Source organism: Hypanus sabinus, unplaced genomic scaffold, assembly GCF_030144855.1.
Source record: "Hypanus sabinus isolate sHypSab1 unplaced genomic scaffold, sHypSab1.hap1 scaffold_1157, whole genome shotgun sequence".
Taxonomy (NCBI): domain Eukaryota; kingdom Metazoa; phylum Chordata; class Chondrichthyes; order Myliobatiformes; family Dasyatidae; genus Hypanus; species Hypanus sabinus.
The window spans coordinates 113,411-135,129 of NW_026779215.1; the positions used below are offsets into that span (position 1 = coordinate 113,411).

General features: G+C 44.8%; 1 protein-coding gene across 2 annotated transcripts in view; it reads right to left on the reverse strand.

Annotated features, from left to right (window-relative positions):
- Positions 1–11,781, reverse strand: part of LOC132386430 (zinc finger protein 235-like) — a 35,735-nt gene extending 23,954 nt beyond the window's left edge. Inside the window, exons 1-2 of one of the 2 annotated variants that reach the window (XM_059958699.1) lie at positions 11,737–11,781; positions 281–3,301 (exon numbers count right to left, since the gene is read on the reverse strand). In XM_059958699.1, coding sequence (XP_059814682.1) covers positions 1,095–2,972 — 1,878 coding nt within the window. In that variant the 5' untranslated portion in view covers positions 2,973–3,301; positions 11,737–11,781 and the 3' untranslated portion in view covers positions 281–1,094. Of the gene's footprint in view, positions 1–280; positions 3,417–11,736 lie in introns of those variants that run through there. The other variant, XM_059958708.1, reaches the window with a different exon arrangement.
- Between the last annotated feature and the right edge of the window lie 9,938 nt (positions 11,782–21,719).

Below are 21,719 nucleotides of genomic sequence, written 5' to 3' on the forward strand. Positions count from 1 at the left end.
AATCAGCACCAATAGACTACACCTGAAACAACACTCACACAAAATGCTGGTGGAACACAGCAGGCCAGGCAGCATCTGTAAGGAGAAGCACTGTCGACGTTTCAAGCCAAGACCCTTCGTCAGGACTGCCTGAGACTGCCTGACGAAGGGTCTCGGCCTGAATCATTGACAGTGCTTCTCCTTATAGATGCTGCCTGGCCTGCTGTGTTCCACCAGCATTTTGTGTGTGTTTGAATTTCCAACATCTGCAGATTTCCTCGTGGAGACTACAGCAGGAATCTGTTTTTGATGTTAAAACTACCTTTATTAGAATGTACTTATAATATAGTAACTTAAGCAAAATAAACAAAAGTTAACAGTGTTATGTTTATATATGTGTGTAAGTATAAATCCAAAACTATTGAGCATGGGGGAACCAAGGTCTGGAGTCTTGAGATGGTAAATTATGAAAGTTCAGTTCAGCCACGGAATAACTGATGAAAGAGATATTTGTAATCCAGGGTAAATGTAAAGGGAAGGCAATTATGTCGAATTCCACAGGTTGCATGGTGGTAAAACAAGAGAACAGTCACTGCAGATTTTATCTGTCATCCTTCCAAATCCACATACTAATTATCACCCAAAGTGACTTGTCACAAGGGGTATCGTCTTCAAATGAATTACCACACCACACACAGGCAAGGGTTAACACATCAGTGGTCTTCATAGGATACCCCAAATCAGATCCACTCATACGGATCAAACGACGTGACAACCACACATTTGTGTACGCTGGATCGATAATTAACCCACTTTTGTGGGCATAGGGAAATTCCAAACAGTGACCCTTGGCACCTATTTCCCTTGTATAGATCCTTCCATTTTTTCTCCTTCATCTCCTGACTCTGAGTGTCTGTGTCCTCAGCTAAAACTAAACAAGCTGGGAGTGATGTAAACAAGCTGCAAATCAGACTGATTCACCTTCTTAATCTCTCTCTCTTAAAATGACAGTCCACAGCAAACAAAACCTAGGGATTCATAACAACTGACTGGAGTGCCAGTAGTTGGGATGACTGAGTGAATCCTTGCCCACATTCTCAGCAGGTAAAAGGCTGCTAGCCAGGGTGAACTCGCTGATGTCTCTGTAGTGTGGAAGAGTGAGTGAATCTCTTCCCACATTCTGAGCAGGTGAATGGCCTCTCTCCAGTGTGAACTCGCTGATGTTCCAGTAATCTGGATGACTCAGTGAATCTCTTCCCACAGACGAAGCCGATGAACGGCTTCTCCCCAGTGTGAACTCGCTGATGTCTCTGTAGGCTGGATAAATGAGTGAATCTGCTCCCACAGTCTGAGCAGGTGAATGGCCTCTCTCCAGTGTGAACTCGCTGATGACTCTGTAGGTGGGATGACTGAGTGAATCTCTTCCCACATTCTGAGCAGGGGAACGGCATCTCCCCAGTGTGAACTCGCTGGTGTTCCAGAAGGTGGGATGACAGAGTGAACCGTTTCCCACATTCTGTGCAATTGAACGGCTTCTCACCGGTGTGAACACGCTCATGTCTCAGTCGGGTGGAAGATTGAGTGAATCCCTTCCCACATTCTGAGCAGGTGAACGGCTTCTCCCTAGTGTGAACTCGCTGATGACTCTGTAGGTCGGATGACTGAGTAAATCCTTTCCCACATTCTGAACAGGTGAACGGCCTCTCCCCAGTGTGAACTCGCTGATGACTCTGTAGTTGGGATGACTGAGTAAATCTCTTCCCACATTCTGAACAGGTGAACGGCTTCTCCCCAGTGTGAACTCGCTGATGACTCTGTAGGCTGGATGGATCAGTGAATCTCTTCCCACAGACTGAGCAGGTGAATGGCTTCTCCCCAGTGTGAACACGCTGATGACTCTGTAGGCTGGATGACTCTGTGAATCTCTTCCCACAGACTGAACAGATGAACGGCTTCTCCCCAGTGTGAGCTCGCTGGTGTCGCTGTAGGGTGGATGAATGAGTGAATCTCTTCCCACAGACTGAGCAGGTGAACGGCTTCTCCCCAGTGTGAACTCGCTTATGACTCTGTAGTTGGGATGACTGAGTAAATCTCTTCCCACATTCTGAACAGGTGAACGGCTTCTCCCCAGTGTGAACTCGATGATGACTCTGCAGGTTGGATGGATCAGTGAATCCCTTCCCACAGACTGAGCAGGTGAATGGCTTCTCCCCAGTGTGAACTCGCTGATGACTCTGTAGGTGGGATAACTGAATGAATCCCTTTCCACATTCTGAGCAGATGTACGGCTTCTCCCCAGTGTGAACTCGCTGATGTCTCTGTAGGCTGGATAAATGAGTGAATCTGCTCCCACAGTCTGAGCAGGTGAATGGCCTCTCCCCAGTGTGAACTCGCAGATGACTCTGTACTTGGGATAACTGAGTAAAACTCTTCCCACATTCTGAACAGGTGTACGGCTTCTCCCCAGTGTGAAGTCGCTGATGACTCTGTAGGGTGGATGAATCAGTAAATCCTTTCCCACATTCTGAGCAGGTGAATGGCTTTTCCCCAGTGTGAACTCGACGATGTCTCAGTAGGCTGGATAACTCACGGAATCCTTTCCCACATTCTGAGCAGATGAACGGCTTCTCCCCAGTGTGAACTCGCCGATGTCTCAGTAGGCTGGATAACTCACTGAATCCTTTCCCACATTCTGAGCAGGTGAACGGCTTCTCCCCAGTGTGAACTCGCTGATGTACCAGTAGGTTGGATAACTCACTGAATCCTTTCCCACATTCTGAGCAGGTGAATGGCTTCTCCCCAGTATGAACTCGCTGATGTCTCCGTAGGTTGGATGTCTGAGTGAATCCCTTCCCACAGACTGAACAGGTGAATGGCTTCTCTCCGGTGTGAACTCGCTGATGTCTCCGTAGGTTGGATGCCTGAGTGAATCCCTTCCCACAGACTGAACAGGTGAACGGCTTCTCCCCAGTGTGAACTTGCTGGTGAGCCATTAGGTCAAATGACTGAGTGAATCCTTTCCCAGAAATTCAACAGATGACCAGCCTCCGCCCGGTGTGGTGTGAACTGACTGGTGTGTCCACAGGCGGGAAGACCAACTGAATCCTTTTTCACACACAGAACAGGTGAATGGCCCTGCCCAGTGTGAACTTGCTGATGTACCTTCAGTTGAGATGACCGAATAAATCCCTCCCCACAGTCTGAGCAGGAAGGATGGTTGATTGAATATCCTTGCTCCACTTCTTAAATATCCAGACAGAGACAGCAAAACTGGCGGACTGTGTTTGAGATTCCCGGTGACAAATTCCTTCTCATTTTTATCCTGTGAAAAGATTTACAAAATCCATCAATGGATTTAGGACCACATTTCAGATGAGAATTCTTGAGTTGCCAAGGTTTGATCTGGTATCACACTGTTACAGTGATGTTCAACCCAAGTTGGACAGAGAAATCATCTCCTGACTGGGCAGAGTGCTGGAACCTGGAATGACCATCAATTCCCTGATACTCTTCCTGTCTCTATAACAATGGGGCATTTCTGCCGCCTCCAATCTGTGACCTGGCTCATTTTGACTCTCTCCGTTGGTATTATTCCCTGTTCCTGTTGAGCAGTATGGGTGCCTGGCCCCACAGTAACTGAAACAGTCTCACGCAAATTGTCTTTGTGGATGTGCACCTAGGATTTTCTTTTATGTATTATTAACTTAAACTGCCACAGTTTTAACACCATATAAAAAAAAAACTCGTGCTGAGATGAATGGTTGGTCCGCACAGCGGTTAAAAGGGGTTAGAGTGAATTTTTGTAATATTTCAGGTTCTTGTAGAAAATTACAACACAGAAACAGGTCCTTTGGGCCATCTAGTCTGTGCTGAACTATTTAAACTGCCACTCCCACACCCCTACCATCCAGGTACCTACATGAACCTCTTAAATGTTGAAATCGAGTTCGCATGCACCACTCGGGATGGCTGCTCATTCCAAACCTAGATGACCATCTGTGTGAAGAAGATTCCCCTCATGTTCCCCTCAACATTTCACCTTTCACCCTTGACCCCTGGCCACTGGTTGAAGTCCCACCCAATCTCAGTGGAGAAAGCCAGCTTGCATTTACACTATCTGTGCCCCTCTACCACAATCAAATCTCACCTCGATCTTCCACATTCCAAGGAATGAAGTCCTGACCTGTTCAATCTTTCCTTATAACCAAGTACTCCAAACTTGGCAACATCCTTGTGAATTTCCTCTGAAATCTCTGAAACTCTTTTAAATCTTTCCTGTAGGTAGGTGACCAAAACATCACACAACACTCCAAATTAGGCCTCTTTTACAAGTCAACATAATAACCATCTATTGTCAGTATTTGGTTCATGAAAGCCAATGGGCTAAAATCTTTCTTTCCATCACTATCTAACTGTGATACCACTTTCAGTGAATTAAGGACTTATATTCCCAGGTCCCTTTCTTCTACAACACTCCTCCGTGCCCGACCAGTCACTGTGAAAGACCTCTGTTGGTAGGTCAGTCCAAAGTGCAACAACTCACACTTGTCTGCATTAAATTCCATTTTCCATTTCTCAAACCATTTTCCCAGGGGGTCCAGATTGCACTGCAAGCCATGATAGTCTTCCTCGCTGTCCACTACACCACCAGTCATAAATCTGCTAATCCAGTTAACCACACTATCATCCAGATTACTGATCTAGATGACAAACCACAACAGATTCAGCACTGATCCCTGTGGCAACCACTAGTCACAGGCCTCCAGTCAGAGAGGCAACCATCTGCTACCATACTGCCAAAGACAGTGTCTCATCCAATTTACTATCTCATCTTGAATGCTGAGTGACTGAAACTTCTTGACCAACCTCCCATATGAGACTTTGTCAAGCGCCTTGCTAAAGTCCATGTAGACGACATCCACTGCCTTGTCTTCATCCACTTTCCTGATAACTTCCTCGAGTAGCTCCATGAGATTGGTTAGACATGACCTACCATGCACAAAGCCGTGCTGCCTATACTTAATCAGTCCACATCTATCCAAATACTTATATTTCCGGTTCCTGAACATACGTTCCAGTAACTTTCCCACTATTCACTACTAGTCACCACTCCGTGGGTTTGGAGATTTCCCTTGAATTTCATAGAATCATAGAAATCTATAGCACATTACAGACCCTTTGGCCCACAGTGCTGTGCCGACTATGTAACTTACTCTAGAAGCTGCCGGGAGTTTCCCTAGCGCATAGTCCTCTATTTTTCTGAGCTCCATGTAACTATCTGAGAGAGTGTTAAAAGTCCCTGTTGTATCCGCCTCGACAACCGCTGCTGGCAGTGCATTCGACACATCCAACACTCTCTGTGTAAAAAACCTACCCCTGACATCCCCTCCGCATATATTTCCAAGCACCTTCAAACTATGCCCCATCCTGTTAGCCATCTTAACGCTGGGAAAAAATCCTCTGGCTATCCACACACTCAATGCCCCTCATCATCTTATACACCTAAAAAAGGCTCCAAACATAAACAAGGAAATTTTACATTGCTCTGAGGATTTGTCAGAAGTAAACACAATTATGAGGGTATAGATAGGGTAAATGCAAGCAGCTTTTTCCACTGAGGTTGGGTGGGACGACAACCAGAGGTCATGGGCAAGTGGGGAAGGTGAAAATTTAATGGGAGCATTTGGAAAAGTTCTTTGCTGAAATGGTCGTGAGAGTGCAGAATGAGATGTCAGCACTAGTGGAGAATATGAGCTCGATTTCACCATTAAGAGAAGTTTGACAGGTACCTGGATGGTAGGGGTACGGAGCGTGATGATCCCGGTGCAGGTAGTTGCATTAGAGAGATTAAATGTTTTTGGCATTGACTAGATGGGCCAAATAGCCTGTTTCTGTACTGAACTTCTCCATGTTTCTGTGACAGAGAAGCTGGCCAAACTTGTTTGGAAGGGAAAAGGTAGGAGTGACAATGGAGCAGCAATGGCTGGAGTTTCTGGGAGCAATTCGAGAGCTGAGTAATCGATACATCCCAAAGACGTGGAAGCATTGGAATGACAGCAGGGCACAACCGTGGATTAAATGAGAAACCAAAACCAACATAAAAGCAGAGGAGAGGGCAAACAAAAGAGCAAAAGACCATTAGGAAGCTTTTAGAATCCAAAAGAAGACAACTAAAGGAAAGTCAGATGAGTTCAGGAGTGGAATTATGAAATGAATTAATGAGTTTTGGTTGCACCCAACAGTCCACGGCATTTAGAGGAACGAGATATCCAGGGCCTCAATATCTCTTGAAAACCAAGATTCCCTGCACTAGTTACCATTCAACTTTTATTTTGTCAGACACATACAAACTCTACACCCTTAAAATTTCACTTCTGAAGAACTCCCACTTACCAAGTTCTCCTTTGCTAAAAAACATCCTGTCCCAATCCACACTTGTCAAATCCTTGTAAATATCATAAAAATTGGCCTTTCTCCAATTTAGAATCTCAAGAGAGGTCCAGGCCTCTGCTTTTCTGTATTTACTTGGAATCTCATGATCAGTAGATACAAAGTGTTCCCATACACTAATTTCTGTCACTCGCCCTAGATCACTTCCCAATAGCTTATTGCACACTTCTACATCAGGAATTTTACATACTGATTAAGGTAGATTTGATAAGCTCTACCCCATCTAGTCTTTTTACAGCCTAGGATTCCAGTCAATAAATGGAAAGTTAAAATCACTCACTTTATCAACCTTTGTTTCTTGGCATAGTCCGCAATGTCTCTACAGATTTGTTCCTTGAAATCCCTCAGACTGTTGAGCGCAAGCAAGTCCAAGTAATGGCTACAATATCATAATTTCATGTCCTGAGGTCTGAATGACATCTGTTTGCTGTCAAAAAAACAACCTTGCCCTCAATGTCACTGAAACAAAGTAGCTGGCTGCAGACTACAGGAGAAATGGAGACAGGCTGACCCAGGATCTGGGGTTGAGAGGGTGAACAGCTTTAAGTTCCCTGGCACACACAACACCGAGGATCTCACCTGGTCTGTACATACTGGCTGTGTGGTGAAAAAGGCACAACAGCACCACTTTCACCGCAGGCGGTTCAGGAAGTGTGGGACGGGGCCCCAAATACTAACAACTTTCCACAGGGGCACAATTGAGAGCATCCTGACTGGCTGCATCACTGCCTGATATGGGTGCTGTACTTCACTCAGTTGCAGGACCCTGCAGAGAGTGGTGCGGACAGCCCAGCGCATATGTAGATGTGAACTTCTCACTATTCAGCACATTGACAAAAACAGGTGTGTAAAAAGGACCACTGTGTAAAAAGGATCATTGGGGACCAGAGCCACCCCAACCACAAACTGTTACAGCTGCTACCATCTGGGAAATGGTACCACAGCCTGAAAGCCAGAACCAACAGATTGTGGGACAGCTTCTTCCACCAGGCCCTCTGATTGATTAATTCATGCTGATACAATTGTACTTTTATTTATCCTGACTGTCCTGTTGTACATACTATTTATTATAAACTATTAAAAAATTTAACATTGCACATTTAGACAGAGACATAACATAAAGATTTCTACAACTCATGTATGAAGAATGTAAGTAATAAAGTCAATTCGATTCAATTCAACCTCTCCACTCTCTGTTCTGTCATTCTGGCTCCGATCCTCCCTGCAACTTTAGTTTAACCACCCACCCCACAGGGGAGCACCAGCAAGCCTTGCCACTAGGATACTCATCCCTTTCTAGTTCTGTTCCACTAACTAACAAATCCCCTATCACCCCTTTGACTTTCCTCTGCCAGGTAATTCCCCCCAACAGTTTCTAAAGTGTCCACCTGTTGTTGTGTGGGATAGCAACAAGAGTACTCGGCGATGGCTATTTAACATTCTCCTTCCTGACTCTCACCCAGTTTCCTGTGTCTTGCACCCTGGGTACAACTCACCTCTCTGCTCGTCATACCTATCACACCCTCTGACGCTTGGATGATGCGGAATTCATCCATTTCCAGCTCCAACTCCTTAAAGTGCAGCTGGATATACGTGAGGACGTCAGGGACACTGGAGGTCTCCCCGCCTTCCCACCAATATCCCCTCTAATTTGTAATGACCAGTGTGTGCAAAAACCTTGTACTGTACAATTTTTACCCAGTGACAACAACATGTGCAAACTGAATTTTATATAGAGAGGTATTCATTTCAACAGCGAGCAAATCACTGTCAGTAAGAACTTTAATCTCCTCTGGTTGAGTCTTGATCGAGTTCATCTGCACTCTCACACAACCTATGTAACAGGTTAATGAAGGATTTACTCGCCACAGCTTTTGCAAACCACCTATTTGTGATTTTCTTGCTAAATGATGCTTTCAATTTCAGATTTCCAAATATCACTCCACTTCTTCCCACTTGAAAATTCTACAGCAACAATACAGACGGTATTGTACATAAGTATTTCCCCTCAAGTCTCACCCAGGTGACTGACAGTGGAGAACTCAGTGATGGTAATGCCAAGGAATACTGCCTTTAAGGACAGTAGTCCATCTCCCTGGAGTCTGGCACATTTCTGATGTGAAAGCTACTTGTTGCCCGGGGCAAAGGTGTTTGATATCATTACGTAGCCAGACAGAATTGGTGGAAGCGTGTTCTCACTGGTAGAAAAATGCAGACCGAGAGGAGGTAGAACAAGCAACAGACACAAAATGCTGGAGGAACTCAGCAGGCCAGGCAGCATCTATGGAAAAGAGTACTAATGCTGAATTCCTCCAGCAATTTGTGTGTGTAGCTTGGATTTCCAGCACCTGCAGATTTCCTCTTTGTGATTGGAGGTAGATCAAAGATGATTTTCTCAACTGGTGATGTAAAAGATTTTAGAGCCATAGAATAGAACACTACAGCACAGTACAGGCCCTTCAGCCCTCCATGTTGTGCCAACCCATATAAACCTTAAAAAAAAGAACTAAACCCACACTACCCCGTAACCCTCCATTTTTCTTTCATCCATGTGCCTGTCCAAGAGGCTGTTAAATACCCCTAATGTTTTAGCCTCCACCATCACCCCTGGCAAGTCATTCCAGTCACTCACAACCCTCTGTGTAAAAAAAAACTTACCCCTGATGTCTCCCCTGAACTTCCCTCCCTTAATTTTATACATATGCCCTCTGGTGTTTGCTGTTGGTGCCCTGGGAAACGGGTACTGACTATCCACCCTGTCTATGCCTCTCGTAATCTTTTAGCCCTCAATCAAGTTCTAGACCTTTCATATTATTTCACATTTCATAAAGATTGAAACAGAATAGGCTGAAACACACTGTTCAAAAGTGCTGGCGTTCAATCCACTTGGTGCATTGACTCATTACATTTTTTGGGTGTTTGTTTGTCAGAAACACATCCAACAGATTTCCCATCAGAAGTGCAGAAAAATTCTGGACCTGATTTCAAATGAACCACTGAGCACTCTGAAAAAAAGGTGCGGCAGAGGCCGATTTCTCCCTTGTGCTTTTATTTTCAGTGTGAACTATGTAACATTGATGGTGATTAATGATCATTACTTTCAGGCGACAGCCCTCCAAACATGTGACGAACCACAGTAAAACTTAGTGAACCTGCCATGGTTGGGTCTTGGGTGTCGGACCAGCAGATTTTCTGTATTATTAGATGTTCTCATATTAATATATCATACCTCACTTCCAAATCACTGTTTTTAGACATCACATTACAGAATGATGTGTTCCACATAACCTCCAAGTTTAAAAGAAGCTCAGAAAATAAGGTCAAAGTAAGTTTCAAAGGCATCTGGGAAACAGAAACGTGCAAGTTTAAAGGGAGCAGAGATACCTGACTGACCTGCTTGAGGTGTTGAGCTACCTAAAATGCATTCTTGAACATATAGTGTAGATTTAAAGCATTAATTGGATTTAAATTATTTCATTAAATTAACATTATCTTGGATCTCTTAATCCTAATTCACAAGTTTAACGTAGGATTAACCCTTCTGCATTTGGATAACTACAATCTTTGTTCTTTTCTTTTGAAAAATGCAGTCACATGATAACACTATTCAAACTTCAGACCAAAAGTCTTTTTTTTCCCCACTTCTATTTTTTCCCAGGAAAAAAATACTATAAACTTTTTGCTATTTAAAATTGGTAACATTTGTCAATTCATGCTGTTGTTTAAAATTAAATTGCTTAACTCCCTGAAGCAAACTTGTAAGTTCACGAGCTAATAAAGAATTGAACAAAGAGGATTGTATATTTTACACACAAAGCAGCATAATGTCAATGCTCCTACATCATAAATTGGGAGACGAATGTACACATCCCAACCTTATTAGGTATTTGTACTCAATTTTTCCCACAGATGGTGAACTGCTAATCTTGGCTGGTTCATCAGGCATAGCATGGAGTAGATTTGAAGGGAGGTGGGGTGGTTTGTGTATTTGCGGCAGTGCTGGGAGGAAAAATCAGCATGAATGATGAATGTCTTTAATGTCCCTTCCTATAAAATACTCTACAAATGTTTCACACTTATTTGACCTTGAGCTTTTTTTTTCAAACATTAATACACTTTAGTCAGGATTACTTAGAATTTCAACATCTCTTTTCCAGTGAAAATAATAAGTGGGAAGGGGTATAATTTAAAGATCCTATATATTCAGTTTAATCCACCCCGTTCTAATGAGATGTTTATTCAGTTATTCATGCTATTGACAAGGCTCCGAATAAACCAAATGAGGACCAATAGGTGTGGTCCATTCTTACAACCAGTTCGATGGCATAATTTTAAACTCACTTCTCCATGTCTTCACATTTAGGAGCAGAATCACAAGAAGAGGTGGCAAATGACCAGGGAAAGCTTCACACAGAATCACAGAATAATTATTATAAAATTATTGTTGGCATGAAAGGAGATCATCAACCAGAACTATCCTCTCAATTCCAATCCTTTTCTCTTGCTCTGCATCACTCAAAAATTCCCTCTCATTTCCTTTCCAATTCTATTTGAAAGTACCATCTTAGTCTTTGACAGTACTGTCCTGTGGATATCCAATAACTGTGCTCTGGAAGTCCAATCCACAGTAGAATATTTGCTAATCTACAATGCTAGCAATGCACCTCACCATACTTTATGTCCAGTAATTTAACCAAGATTCCGATTTTCTAATCACAGAAAAGACTAAGTATTGATTTAAAACAAAGGCTAAGGTTTAAACTTTCATCTTATGCTGGATCATCTAATGTTATACTGCTTTTCCATATATATAATATAGATAGATGGATAGATAGATAGCTAGATAGATAGATAGATAGATAGATAAATAAATAAATAAATAAATAAGGAATGACAGATAAGGTTGTGGCCTAAGGTAGAAGGAGTCAATTTTAGAAAATCTAGCACATCTATTTTTCAACATAGTCCACTCCTACATTTACACACTTAGTCCAGCAGTCGTGTAACATACGAATCTTGGACCTCCAGAGAGTGTCCACAGATGGGTGATGTAAAAGATTTTGTTCCCTTTCTCCGAGTTCCTAATCCTTGGATTTAGATAGCTGGAGCTCAGCTCTGTCTGAGAGATCCATCGGTTCCCATTCCCTCATCAGCCGGAAGCTCCCCGGGGCCCGTGTACGGGTCGTGGGGCTGAGAGAGAGGGAAGAGGGCAGGACTGTCCCGGGATTGCGGGTCACGGTCTCCGAAATTCAGAGGAATTATCCCGAAGTCGGTGTTTACGAAAAAAACACGGAGAATCGCTCTTACCTGCAACCGACATTTTCAAGGCCTCGTGTGCTGCGCGCATGCGTGATACTCGGGGACGTCGTCAGCCTGACGCCTGCGCAGTTCATCAGCGCTTCAGTGCCTGATAAGAATTATTCTGGCAGGGCCTTTTGGGTAATACCGGTGCCATTAAACAGTTCTTGAAGCACCGATTCAATGTCCATATCTCATTTTTTTTTCGGGTATATAGAAAAAATCTGAAGCTTTTTTAACGCAGGAAGCGGCTCACATAAACAATGTATTCAATATCCACGTGTATCTAATGCCAATGTAAAATGTGGATATAAAACACAAGAGATTCTGCAGTGGCTGGACATACAGAGACGCGCACACACACAAAATGCTGGAGGAGCTCTGCAGTTCAGGTAGTAACTAAGCAGTGGAGTCCACAGTCTAGGCATGCTGAAGAGGCTCGGTCTAAAAGTTGTTTATTTATTCCTCTCCACAATTGCTGCCTAATCTTTTGATTTCCACCAGTATTTTGCAGAAACTAACAATCTTTTTTCCAAATTTTTCTGATTTTCCTTTTGTAGCCATATCCTGTTGGTCTGTTTCTTCCCTCTCCTCTTCCTCGTAAACTCCAGACCCATTCTCTCTCTGGAGCCGCAAAGCCTGACTCAGGCTGGCAACTCTTTGGTTTCCGACTCTGCACCATCGAAGTTTCACTCGCCAGTCTGCTGTCAGACTTTAGAGGTGCATTGTGTTACGAGACCGCAGGTTCGTTTACTGTGAGTGTCGCTTTAAGTGACTGAGTGAGGCGGGTCTGTGACGTCACACAGGCGCTGCAGCAGAGACAGAGAGACAGAGGGGGGAGGAGAGGGAGGGGGGAGAGAGAGATAGAGGGAGAGGAAGAGAGGAAGAGTGAGAGAGACTTCAGCTTGTCACTGCTATGCCCAAAAGATTGGGTTGATCATCGGCACGCAGTGCACAACGGATGTGTGACTGTCACTTCGTATAATCCATATGTGTGGATTTCCCTTACCCGGAATCGGGGTGTTCTGTGGTAACCACTTGAAGACGATATTCCTGTGACTGTCACCTGGTGATATTTCTAAGTGGATTTCGGAACTAATCGACGGATAAGATCTTCGGCGACTGTTATTTCGTTCACCCAGCGTGGAATGTGTGTGGAATTCGTCGTAATTGCCTTCTCTCTACATCTTCGTGTGGATTTACAAATCTCTCCTCTCACTCGCTTGTTCCGTAGATTACTGAACTTTTCCACTTTACCATCTGAAGACTTTAAGTATTGTTTCCCAATAGTTTGGAATACGTACAACACCGTTAATTGCTGTTTATTTCGTTCAATCTTTTAGATTTGGAGTAGATACTAATGAAGAGAGTGGTTTTAACATCGAAACCAGACTCCGTTAGTGATCTATTGCTGCTGGTACGTAAAAATTGCAACAACCCAGCTGTCTGAGGCACAGTCCTTTAAAATAGGTGAAAATGACACAAAACATTGAAAAGAGCGGAGAAGAAGGAGTTTAACCAACTTCGTCCGGAGCCCTGAACAACGTCACAACCACAGTGAGCTCATCGTCTTGTTCAGCCCGGAGAAAATCATGCAGGAAATTCATGCAGGTGTATAAGATGATGAGAGGCATTGGTCGTTTGGATAGCCAGGGGCTTTTTTCCCAGGGCAGAAACGGCTAACACGAGGGGGAATAGGTTTAAGCTGCTTGGAAGTAGGTACAGAGGAGATGTCAGAGCTAAGGTTTTAAAGCAAAGAGTGGTGTTTGTGTGGAATGCATTGCCAGCGATGGTGGCAGAAGCGAATACAATAGAGTATTTTAAGAGTCTCTTAGATAGGTACACGGAGCTTAGGAAAATAGGTGGCTATGCGGTAGGGTAATTTTAAAGCAGTTTCTAGTGTAAGTTACATGGTCGGCGCAACATTGTGGGCCAAAGCGTCTGTAATGTGTTGTAGATTTCTATGATTCTCTGAAATTCAAGAGAAATCTCCTATTCCACGGAGCGGTGACTAGTTGTAACCTGTCATCACAGGGAGAGTGAGAGGGGGAACGGCAGGGGTAGATTTTAATATACTGATATGGAACAGAAACATGGGCAGGGACCAGATGGACAGAGTGGCCACTCTAGTGTACATTGTGAGTGTGTTAGAGACGATAAGAACCTGAGACACGGGATTTGATACAAACTGATTTATCTTTCACAGCTCCACAATATTAAACACCAGTCTAGTTTAAGTCTAACATCAGCAGAACAGACTCCTCCAATGCTCAGTGACCAGGGTTCAGTCCTGGGTGCGATGAGCAGCCGCAAGAACTGCAGAATCTGACAGTAACAGTCCCTCATGAACCTGCAGCTGCCTTCATCACCGTGATGGTTAAACATTTAACACGGAGCTGATTTGAACTTCCTCCCTGATGTGAAGTTGCTGGTGTTGCCGCAGCTGGGATGATTGAGTGAAACTCTTTGCTCACTCCGGACAGAAATGTGGCCTCTATTTATTGTGAACACACCGGAGCGTCACAAGGTGGGTTAACTGAATGAGTCTCTTCGCACACACGGAGCAGGTGAACGGCCGCTTCCCAGAGCGAAGCTGTCGGTGTATCTGCGATGGCCGACTGAATCCCTTCCAAAATGAGATCCAGGGAATGATATCTCACTGCTCTGAACGTCATGGCGATGTATCCAATCAGATCACGGACATGGGCACGTGTTCGGGCTCTCCTTGCAGCGAATGGGGCGCTGTCTTCTCCAGCATCTCCGCCTCCACATTCAAGGATCGGCGGCATTCAAGCGCTGGTGAACTGACAGATACAGCGGAACTAACGAGCTGTTGTGTTTGTGAGTCCCAGCATGAAAGTCGTTCAGAGAGAAAAATCAAACTCCCACCCCAACCCCAGCTTAAAAAAAGAACGGCATCCCGATCATCAATCTACAAACCCCACCCCTCTGGACAAAAGGGAACAATAACATCGAGCCCCCCCCCCCCCCCAAAGGAAACAACCCTACCCCGCACAACAGCGGAGGAGCCGGTGTCACCAGGGTAGCTGAAATCTGGAACTCACTGCCCGAGGTGGTGGTGGAGGCAGGTCCCTTCACAACATTTACGAAGAGGATGAGCATTGAAACTGCCGAGATACAGTCGGCTGTGAACCAAGTGCTGATGAATGGGTCCCGTGTGGACAGTGAGTGGATGGTCAGAACAGGTATGGCCGGCCAAAGGCCTGTTCCCGTGCTGTGTGATCCACCGCTCCGGACATGGGAAATTAACGATGGTGGCACCGCGAGGCATTGATTTCAAAACTCCACACCCCTCTCCAACCTGAAATAAACCAGACTGCGCCCCTTTGTCACCACTGGGAGTATCTGTTTCTGTCAAAGTAGCATAGAGATTGGTCACTTCTGCTCAACAACTGGCAACTGATGAAGTTCCTGTGTCTTCTTGCATTAATGTTGCTTCCTTACAGCAAAACTAACCCTCTCACTGTGTCAGAATCAGTGATTAAATCACTGTGCTTTCATCCCTGCACGTTATAACTGGAACCATCTCACTGAGGGTCTGATGGAGACATGGGATCACATCTCCTCTGCTTCTGACGTTTCAAATACCCTCATAATGGTTTTCTGATTCAGTCTGAAAGTTATGGTACATTCAGCTCGTCGTCAGACCTGAAAAATCATGTCTTCCCGCAGCTGGTTCCACCTGTTGCTGTGTCCTCTTTCGTCCACCTCCAGGGAAGCTGCATCACCACACAGACTCCTCACTTGAGAATACACACAGTGTTTTCTGTTGACTAATACACTGTGTGTGGACCCCGCTGGCAATTCTGGTGTTGTGACCCGAATCGAGACAAACACCACGCTGCCCACTCCACCAACAACACGGCACAGCCGGACACATAACAGGGGACTTTACATCCCACAACACTGGATTCAGTGATGAAACCCGTCATTAATGTTGTTGTCCCACTGAAAAGTCCATTAAGGTGCTTTTAAATGCCAGCGCTCGCCCACTGGTGACGTCAGACACAGTTCCCACGCGCCTGACGTCACACATGGGCTCCCCACACCGGGATCTGCCCTCACGTGCGCGGTGTCTTACGTCACCACGCGCTGCTGTGCTCGAGCTTTATCGGTTTAACGGCTGGGCTAATAATCACGTGACCAGCCCCTCCCCCACCGCTGTCAACAGAGGATTCAGGAGCTACGCTATTCCTATTGGTGCTAAGCGATGTCAGTCACTGGTTACAACCAGTCACGGAGGCGGACAAGCCGAGTGGGCGTTACCCCGCTGAGTTCGTCTCCCGCTCAAGCGCCGACCGCCTCCTCAGAGCGGAGAAAACCTCAAAGTAAATGTCCGCTTTCTGATTTATTTCCATTTCCCTCCGAGGGAAGTTGGGGCGTTTGTGAAGCGTCTCCTGCGGCCGGAGTCTGATGTATCGCTGAGAGGTAGGAGGAGACCGCTCGGCCCGTCGGTTCGATGCCGGTTCCCCGGGGAGGGATTTTATTGACAGGATGAAGATGCTGTGAGAGGGGGCGGCCAGGATGTTTGTCCCGATGGGGACAGGAGGGGCTCATCTGTGGAAATGTCTGAGCCCACGGTGGTGCCGAGCAGAGGGATTCACCACATTGGGGGCAAACACCGGCAGACTGTTGCCCTGCAAGCGGGACCAATGGTCCGGGCAAAGTGACAATTGTTTGGGCTTGTTGGGATTGTACCTGGAATATGGTGTAAAATCCCGCTCCCCAAACTAACACGGGTTATACAGACCAAAGAACAAACTGCCGGAGGAACTCAGTGGGTCGGGCAGCATCTGTGGAGGGAAATGGACCGTCAACATTTCGGGCCGAGACCCTCCCTCTGGACTGAGAGTGGACGGGAAATAGTCAGAGAAAAGAGGTGAGGGGTGGGGATGGGGCAAGAGCTGGGGAGTGAGAGGTGGATCCAGGTGAGCGGGGAGGTGGGAAGGTGGAAATAGTGACAGGGGTGGGAGGTGAGTGGTTGGAGCAACATGGGTCTGCAGAAGATGGTAATTAATTCCACAGAGGATTAACAAAGTGGTTAGAGAGTATTTGTTATAGAGAGTGCAATGAAGATACACCAGACTGATCCCTGGAGTGGTGGGGTCATCATATGGAGAAAGATCAAATGTGCTAACCCTTTCATTTGGAGAATCGAGGACTGAGAGGTGAACACACTGAAATGCACAACATCATTACCGGTTGAACCAGGGATCCCAGTCTCTGAAAAGAGGAGTGGTCTGTCTGGGACTGAGATGAGGGGAAATGCCTCCACTCCGAGGGTGGTGAATGTCTGTAAATCCCCACCACAGAGGGCAGTGAAGACTCAGTGATCGTCCCCATGTAAAACAGAGGCCGGCAGTTGTGTGGAGACCGAAGGGATCGAGGAAATGAGGATCGGGCAGAAACACGTGGCTGAGATGGGTGAGCAGCCGCCATCTTGTTGATGGTTAGAGGGGCTGAATGGCCTCTTCCTGCTGTTTCTCACTTGATGTTTCAGAGTTCCTGTCCAGCAAGGCTCTGGAGGAATGTAAATAGAAATTAGAGTTTATGAACACAGAACTGATTTAAATGAAACATGAACATTTCCTGTTTGGGTCTGAATTATGTTTTGGACCTGGATGGGAATTGAACCGGTGACTCTGTGACCTGGAGGTGGAGGGAAAAGGATCGGGGAAGATATGGTGTGGAAAAATAATCATGTATCTGGGGTAAATATGGAATAATGTGGGGAATGCGGCGGATGGGTAGGACAGCGTGTGAGGGGCGAGGAGCAGAGTCACCAGTTCAGGAGGGAGACCCTCCACCCGTCACCTGATCCCGGTTCCTGTTCACGTTTTTCTGCAGATTTGCAGCATCTGCGGGTCACTGCTCTATGTGTACGTGTAGCTTCACCTTTCCCCGTTCAGACAAGTCAGTGAGATCCGGATCTGTCACGTCCTCTCGTTGTGGGTGGACAATGTTTATTTCTCTGCAACACTTTCTGTTGTTTCATTCCACTGTTTTGTGGTGCTGAAGTGCAGCCGATGTTTCTGGGTGTCTGACCCGTTTATGTGAGAATTTAGCCTTTTGTATTTATCTGAGCTTCTCATAAATGTGTAAAGTTTAGTTCAGCTTCACTTCAGAATTTCTGAAGCAACACCCAGTCAGTCAAATTGCTCCACACAATTAAAATAGCTTATTGCATTTTTTCCATTTTTGTACTATATATATGTATATTCATATTTTAAATCACAATTGTTAAAATCTATTGTTCTGAATTATTTTCTACTGCTGCCGCAGGGACAACGAATTTCATGACACATGCCGGTGCTATTATACCGGATTCTGATGGGAGACCCACCACCCTGATCCCAGGTACCACAGATCGTAATGTGAGATTGAAGTATTTTCCATATATTTGCATTCCTCAGAAATGACAACAGTTCAGTTTCCTTCTGAGCTTCCAGAGCAGAAGCTCAGTCTGTTTAATATTTCCACACAATTAAAATGGGAAATTTGTTTATTATCATCATGTACTGAGCTACAGTGAAAATCTTGCCTGACGTACCATCCACACAGATGGATACATTCCAACAGTACATTGAGCTGATATACAACAAAATAATCACTGTAACAAAGCATTATGGCTGCAGAGAAAGTGCAGTGCAGATAGACAATGGTGCAGGGTCACGTCCAGTTACATTGTGAGGTTGAGTCCATTTTATCATTCATTTGGCTTATAGCTGCAGACAGGAAGCGGTCCTTCAGCCTGGTGTTACGCACTTTAAGGCTTTTGTATCTCTTCCCCGATGGGGGAGCGGGCTTGCAGCAAGAATGTCCAGGTAATGAGGTTCTTTGTGTACATGGCCTGCTTTTCCGAGGGAGGGGAAGTATAGGAAGAGTCCATGGAGTGGGGGCTTGTTTCTCTGATGTTCTCTGCTCTCCAAAGTTCTCTGCCGTTCCTTGCAGTCATGGGCAGAGCAGTAGCCATACAAAGGCGTGAAGTATCGACAAGGAGCTCAGAGACCTCGGCCTTCACCCTGCCTTGTGTAGCTGGATCCTGGACTTCCTGTCAGGTCACCGGCAGGTAGTAAGAGTGGGCTCCATCTCCTTTGTCTCTCTGACCCTCAGCACACATACCCCACAGGGTTGTCACTTTGGACCCCTCCTTTACTCTTTGTGCACCCATGACTTGTGTTGCCACCCACAGCTCCAATCTGCTAATTAAATTTTGCTGACAGCACTACATTGATTGGCCTAATCTCACATAATAACTTTCAATCGATCAAATGCATCCTGACAGGGCTCGGTCCAAACAAACTTTTCACGCTTCTTCAGGAGATTGGTCAGAGGAAGAGCAATCGCAGCAGAGTTCTTACGGTAATATCCATCCATTCCCAGAAACCTTCTAAGAGCCTTCTCAGCAGTCAGAATAGGAACTGGAGAAATTGTCTGGACTTTTGCCCGAACAGGAGCCAACTTGCTTTGACCGACAACATAGCCAAGATAGGTCATACTGGCATGGCCAAATTCACTCTTAGCCAAGTTAACTGTAAGGTTGTCCTGGGAAAGCCTGTCAAACAGCTTTTCTACTGCAGAGATATGCTCTTCCCAAGTGTCACTCCCTGTAACTAAGTCATCAATATAGGTATCTGTGTGTTCTCACCCTCGAATTACAAAATCAGTCTTTCTCTGGGATGTTCCTGGAGCATTTTTCCTTCCAAAAGGCAAAACATTGTATTCATACAACCCAGATGGTGTCACAAATGCAGAAATTTCTCTACCTCTGTCCATCAATGGAACACACCAATACCCTTTCAACAGATCAATCGTTGTAAGAATTTAGCTTTTCCAGACTTATCGATGCAATCATCCACTCTAGGGATAGAATAGGCATCTGTTTTTGTTACTGTATTTACCTTTCTATAATCAGTGCAAAATCTAACACTACCATCAGGTATGGGCACAATAATGCAGGGTGACTCCAATCTCATTTTGAAGGCCTAATAATACCATTCTCCAGGATATACTCAATTCCCTGGTCAGCCAATTTACACTTTTCTACCTTCATGCAATTTGGGTGTTGTTTAATCAGTTTAGCTTGACCAACATCTACGTCATGTACTACGACCGTGGTTTGCTTGGGAACAAAGGGAAATAAATCTTTAAACTTCAGAAATAATTCCTTCAGCTGTTAACCATATAAACCATATAACCATATAACAATCACAGCACGGAAACAGGCCATCTTGGCCCTCCTAGTCCGTGCCGAACCCTTAATCTCACCTAGTCCCACCTACCCGCACTCAGCCCATAACCCTCCACTCCTTTCCTGTCCATATACCTATCCAATTTTACCTTAAATGACACAACTGAACTGGCCTCTACTACTTCTACAGGAAGCTCATTCCACGCAGCTATCACTCTTTGAGTAAAGAAATACCCCCTGGTGTTTCCCTTAAACTTCTGCCCCCCTAACTCTCAAATCATGTCCTCAAGTTTGAATCTCCCCTACTCTCAATGGAAACAGCCTGTTCACGTCAACTCTATCTATCCCTCTCAAAATTTTAAATACCTCGTTCAAATCACCCCTCAACCTTCTACGCTCCAATGAATAGATACCTAACTTGTTCAACCTTTCTCTGTAACTTAATTGCTGAAACCCTGGTAACATCCTAGTAAATCTAGCCACTGTTGAATCCATTTTATTACTCCAACATTAATACCTAACGACTGAACCTTCTTAACTAACCTTCCATGTGGAACTTTGTCAAAGGCTTTGCTGAAGTCCATATAGACTACATCCACTGCCTTACCCTCGTAACTTCTTCAAAAAATTCAATAAGGTTTGTCAAACATGACCTTCCACGCACAAATCCATGCTGGCTACTTCTAATCAGATCCCGTCTATCCAGATAATTATAAATACTATCTCTAAGAATACTTTCCATTAATTTACCCACCACTGATGTCAAACTGACAGGTCTATAATTGCTAGGCTTCCTTCTAGAACCCTTTTTAAACAATGGAACCACATGAGCAATACGCCAATCCTCCGGCACAATCTCCGTTTCTAATGACATATTAAAGATCTCCGTCAGAGCTCCTGCTATTTCTACACAAACTTCCCTCTAGGTCCTGGGGATTATCCTGTCAGGACCCGGAGATTTATCCACTTTTAAATTTCTTATAAGCGCCAGTACCTCCACCTCTTTAATTGTCATCGGTTCCATAACTTCCTTATTTGTTTCCCACACCTTAGACAATTCAATATCCTTCTCCTTAGTGAATACCGAAGAGAAGAAATCATTCAAAATCTCTCCCATCTCCTTCGGTTCCACATATAGCTGACCACTCTGATTCTCTAAGGGGCCAATTTTATCCCTCACTATCCTCTTGCTTTTAATATAACTGTAGAAACCTTTCGGATTTACTTTCACCTTATTTGCCAAACCAACCTCGTATCTTCTTTTAGCTTTTCTAATCTCTTTCTTAAGATTCCTTTTACATTCTTTATATTCCTCGAGCAATTCCTTTACTCCATGCTGCCTATATCTATTGTAGACATCCCTCTTTTTCTGAACCAAATTTCTAATATCCCTTGAAAACCATGGTGCTCTCAAACCTAGGGTGAAACCTTTCCTTTCACCCTAACAGGAACATAAAGATTCTGTACCCTCATAATTTCACCCTTAAATGACCTCCATTTCTCTATTACATCCTTCCCATAAAACAACTTGACCCAATCCACTCTCTCTAAATCCCTTCGCATCCCCTCAAAGTTAGCCTTTCTCCAATCAAAAATCTCAACTCTAGGTCCAGTCCTGTCCTTCTCCATAATTATATTGAAGCTAATGCTATTGTGATCACTGGACCCGAAGTGCCCCCCAACACATACATCTGTCAGCTGACCTATCGCATTCCCTAACAGGAGATCCAACACTGCCCCATCTCTAGTCGGTACTTCTATGTATTGTTGCAAAAAACTA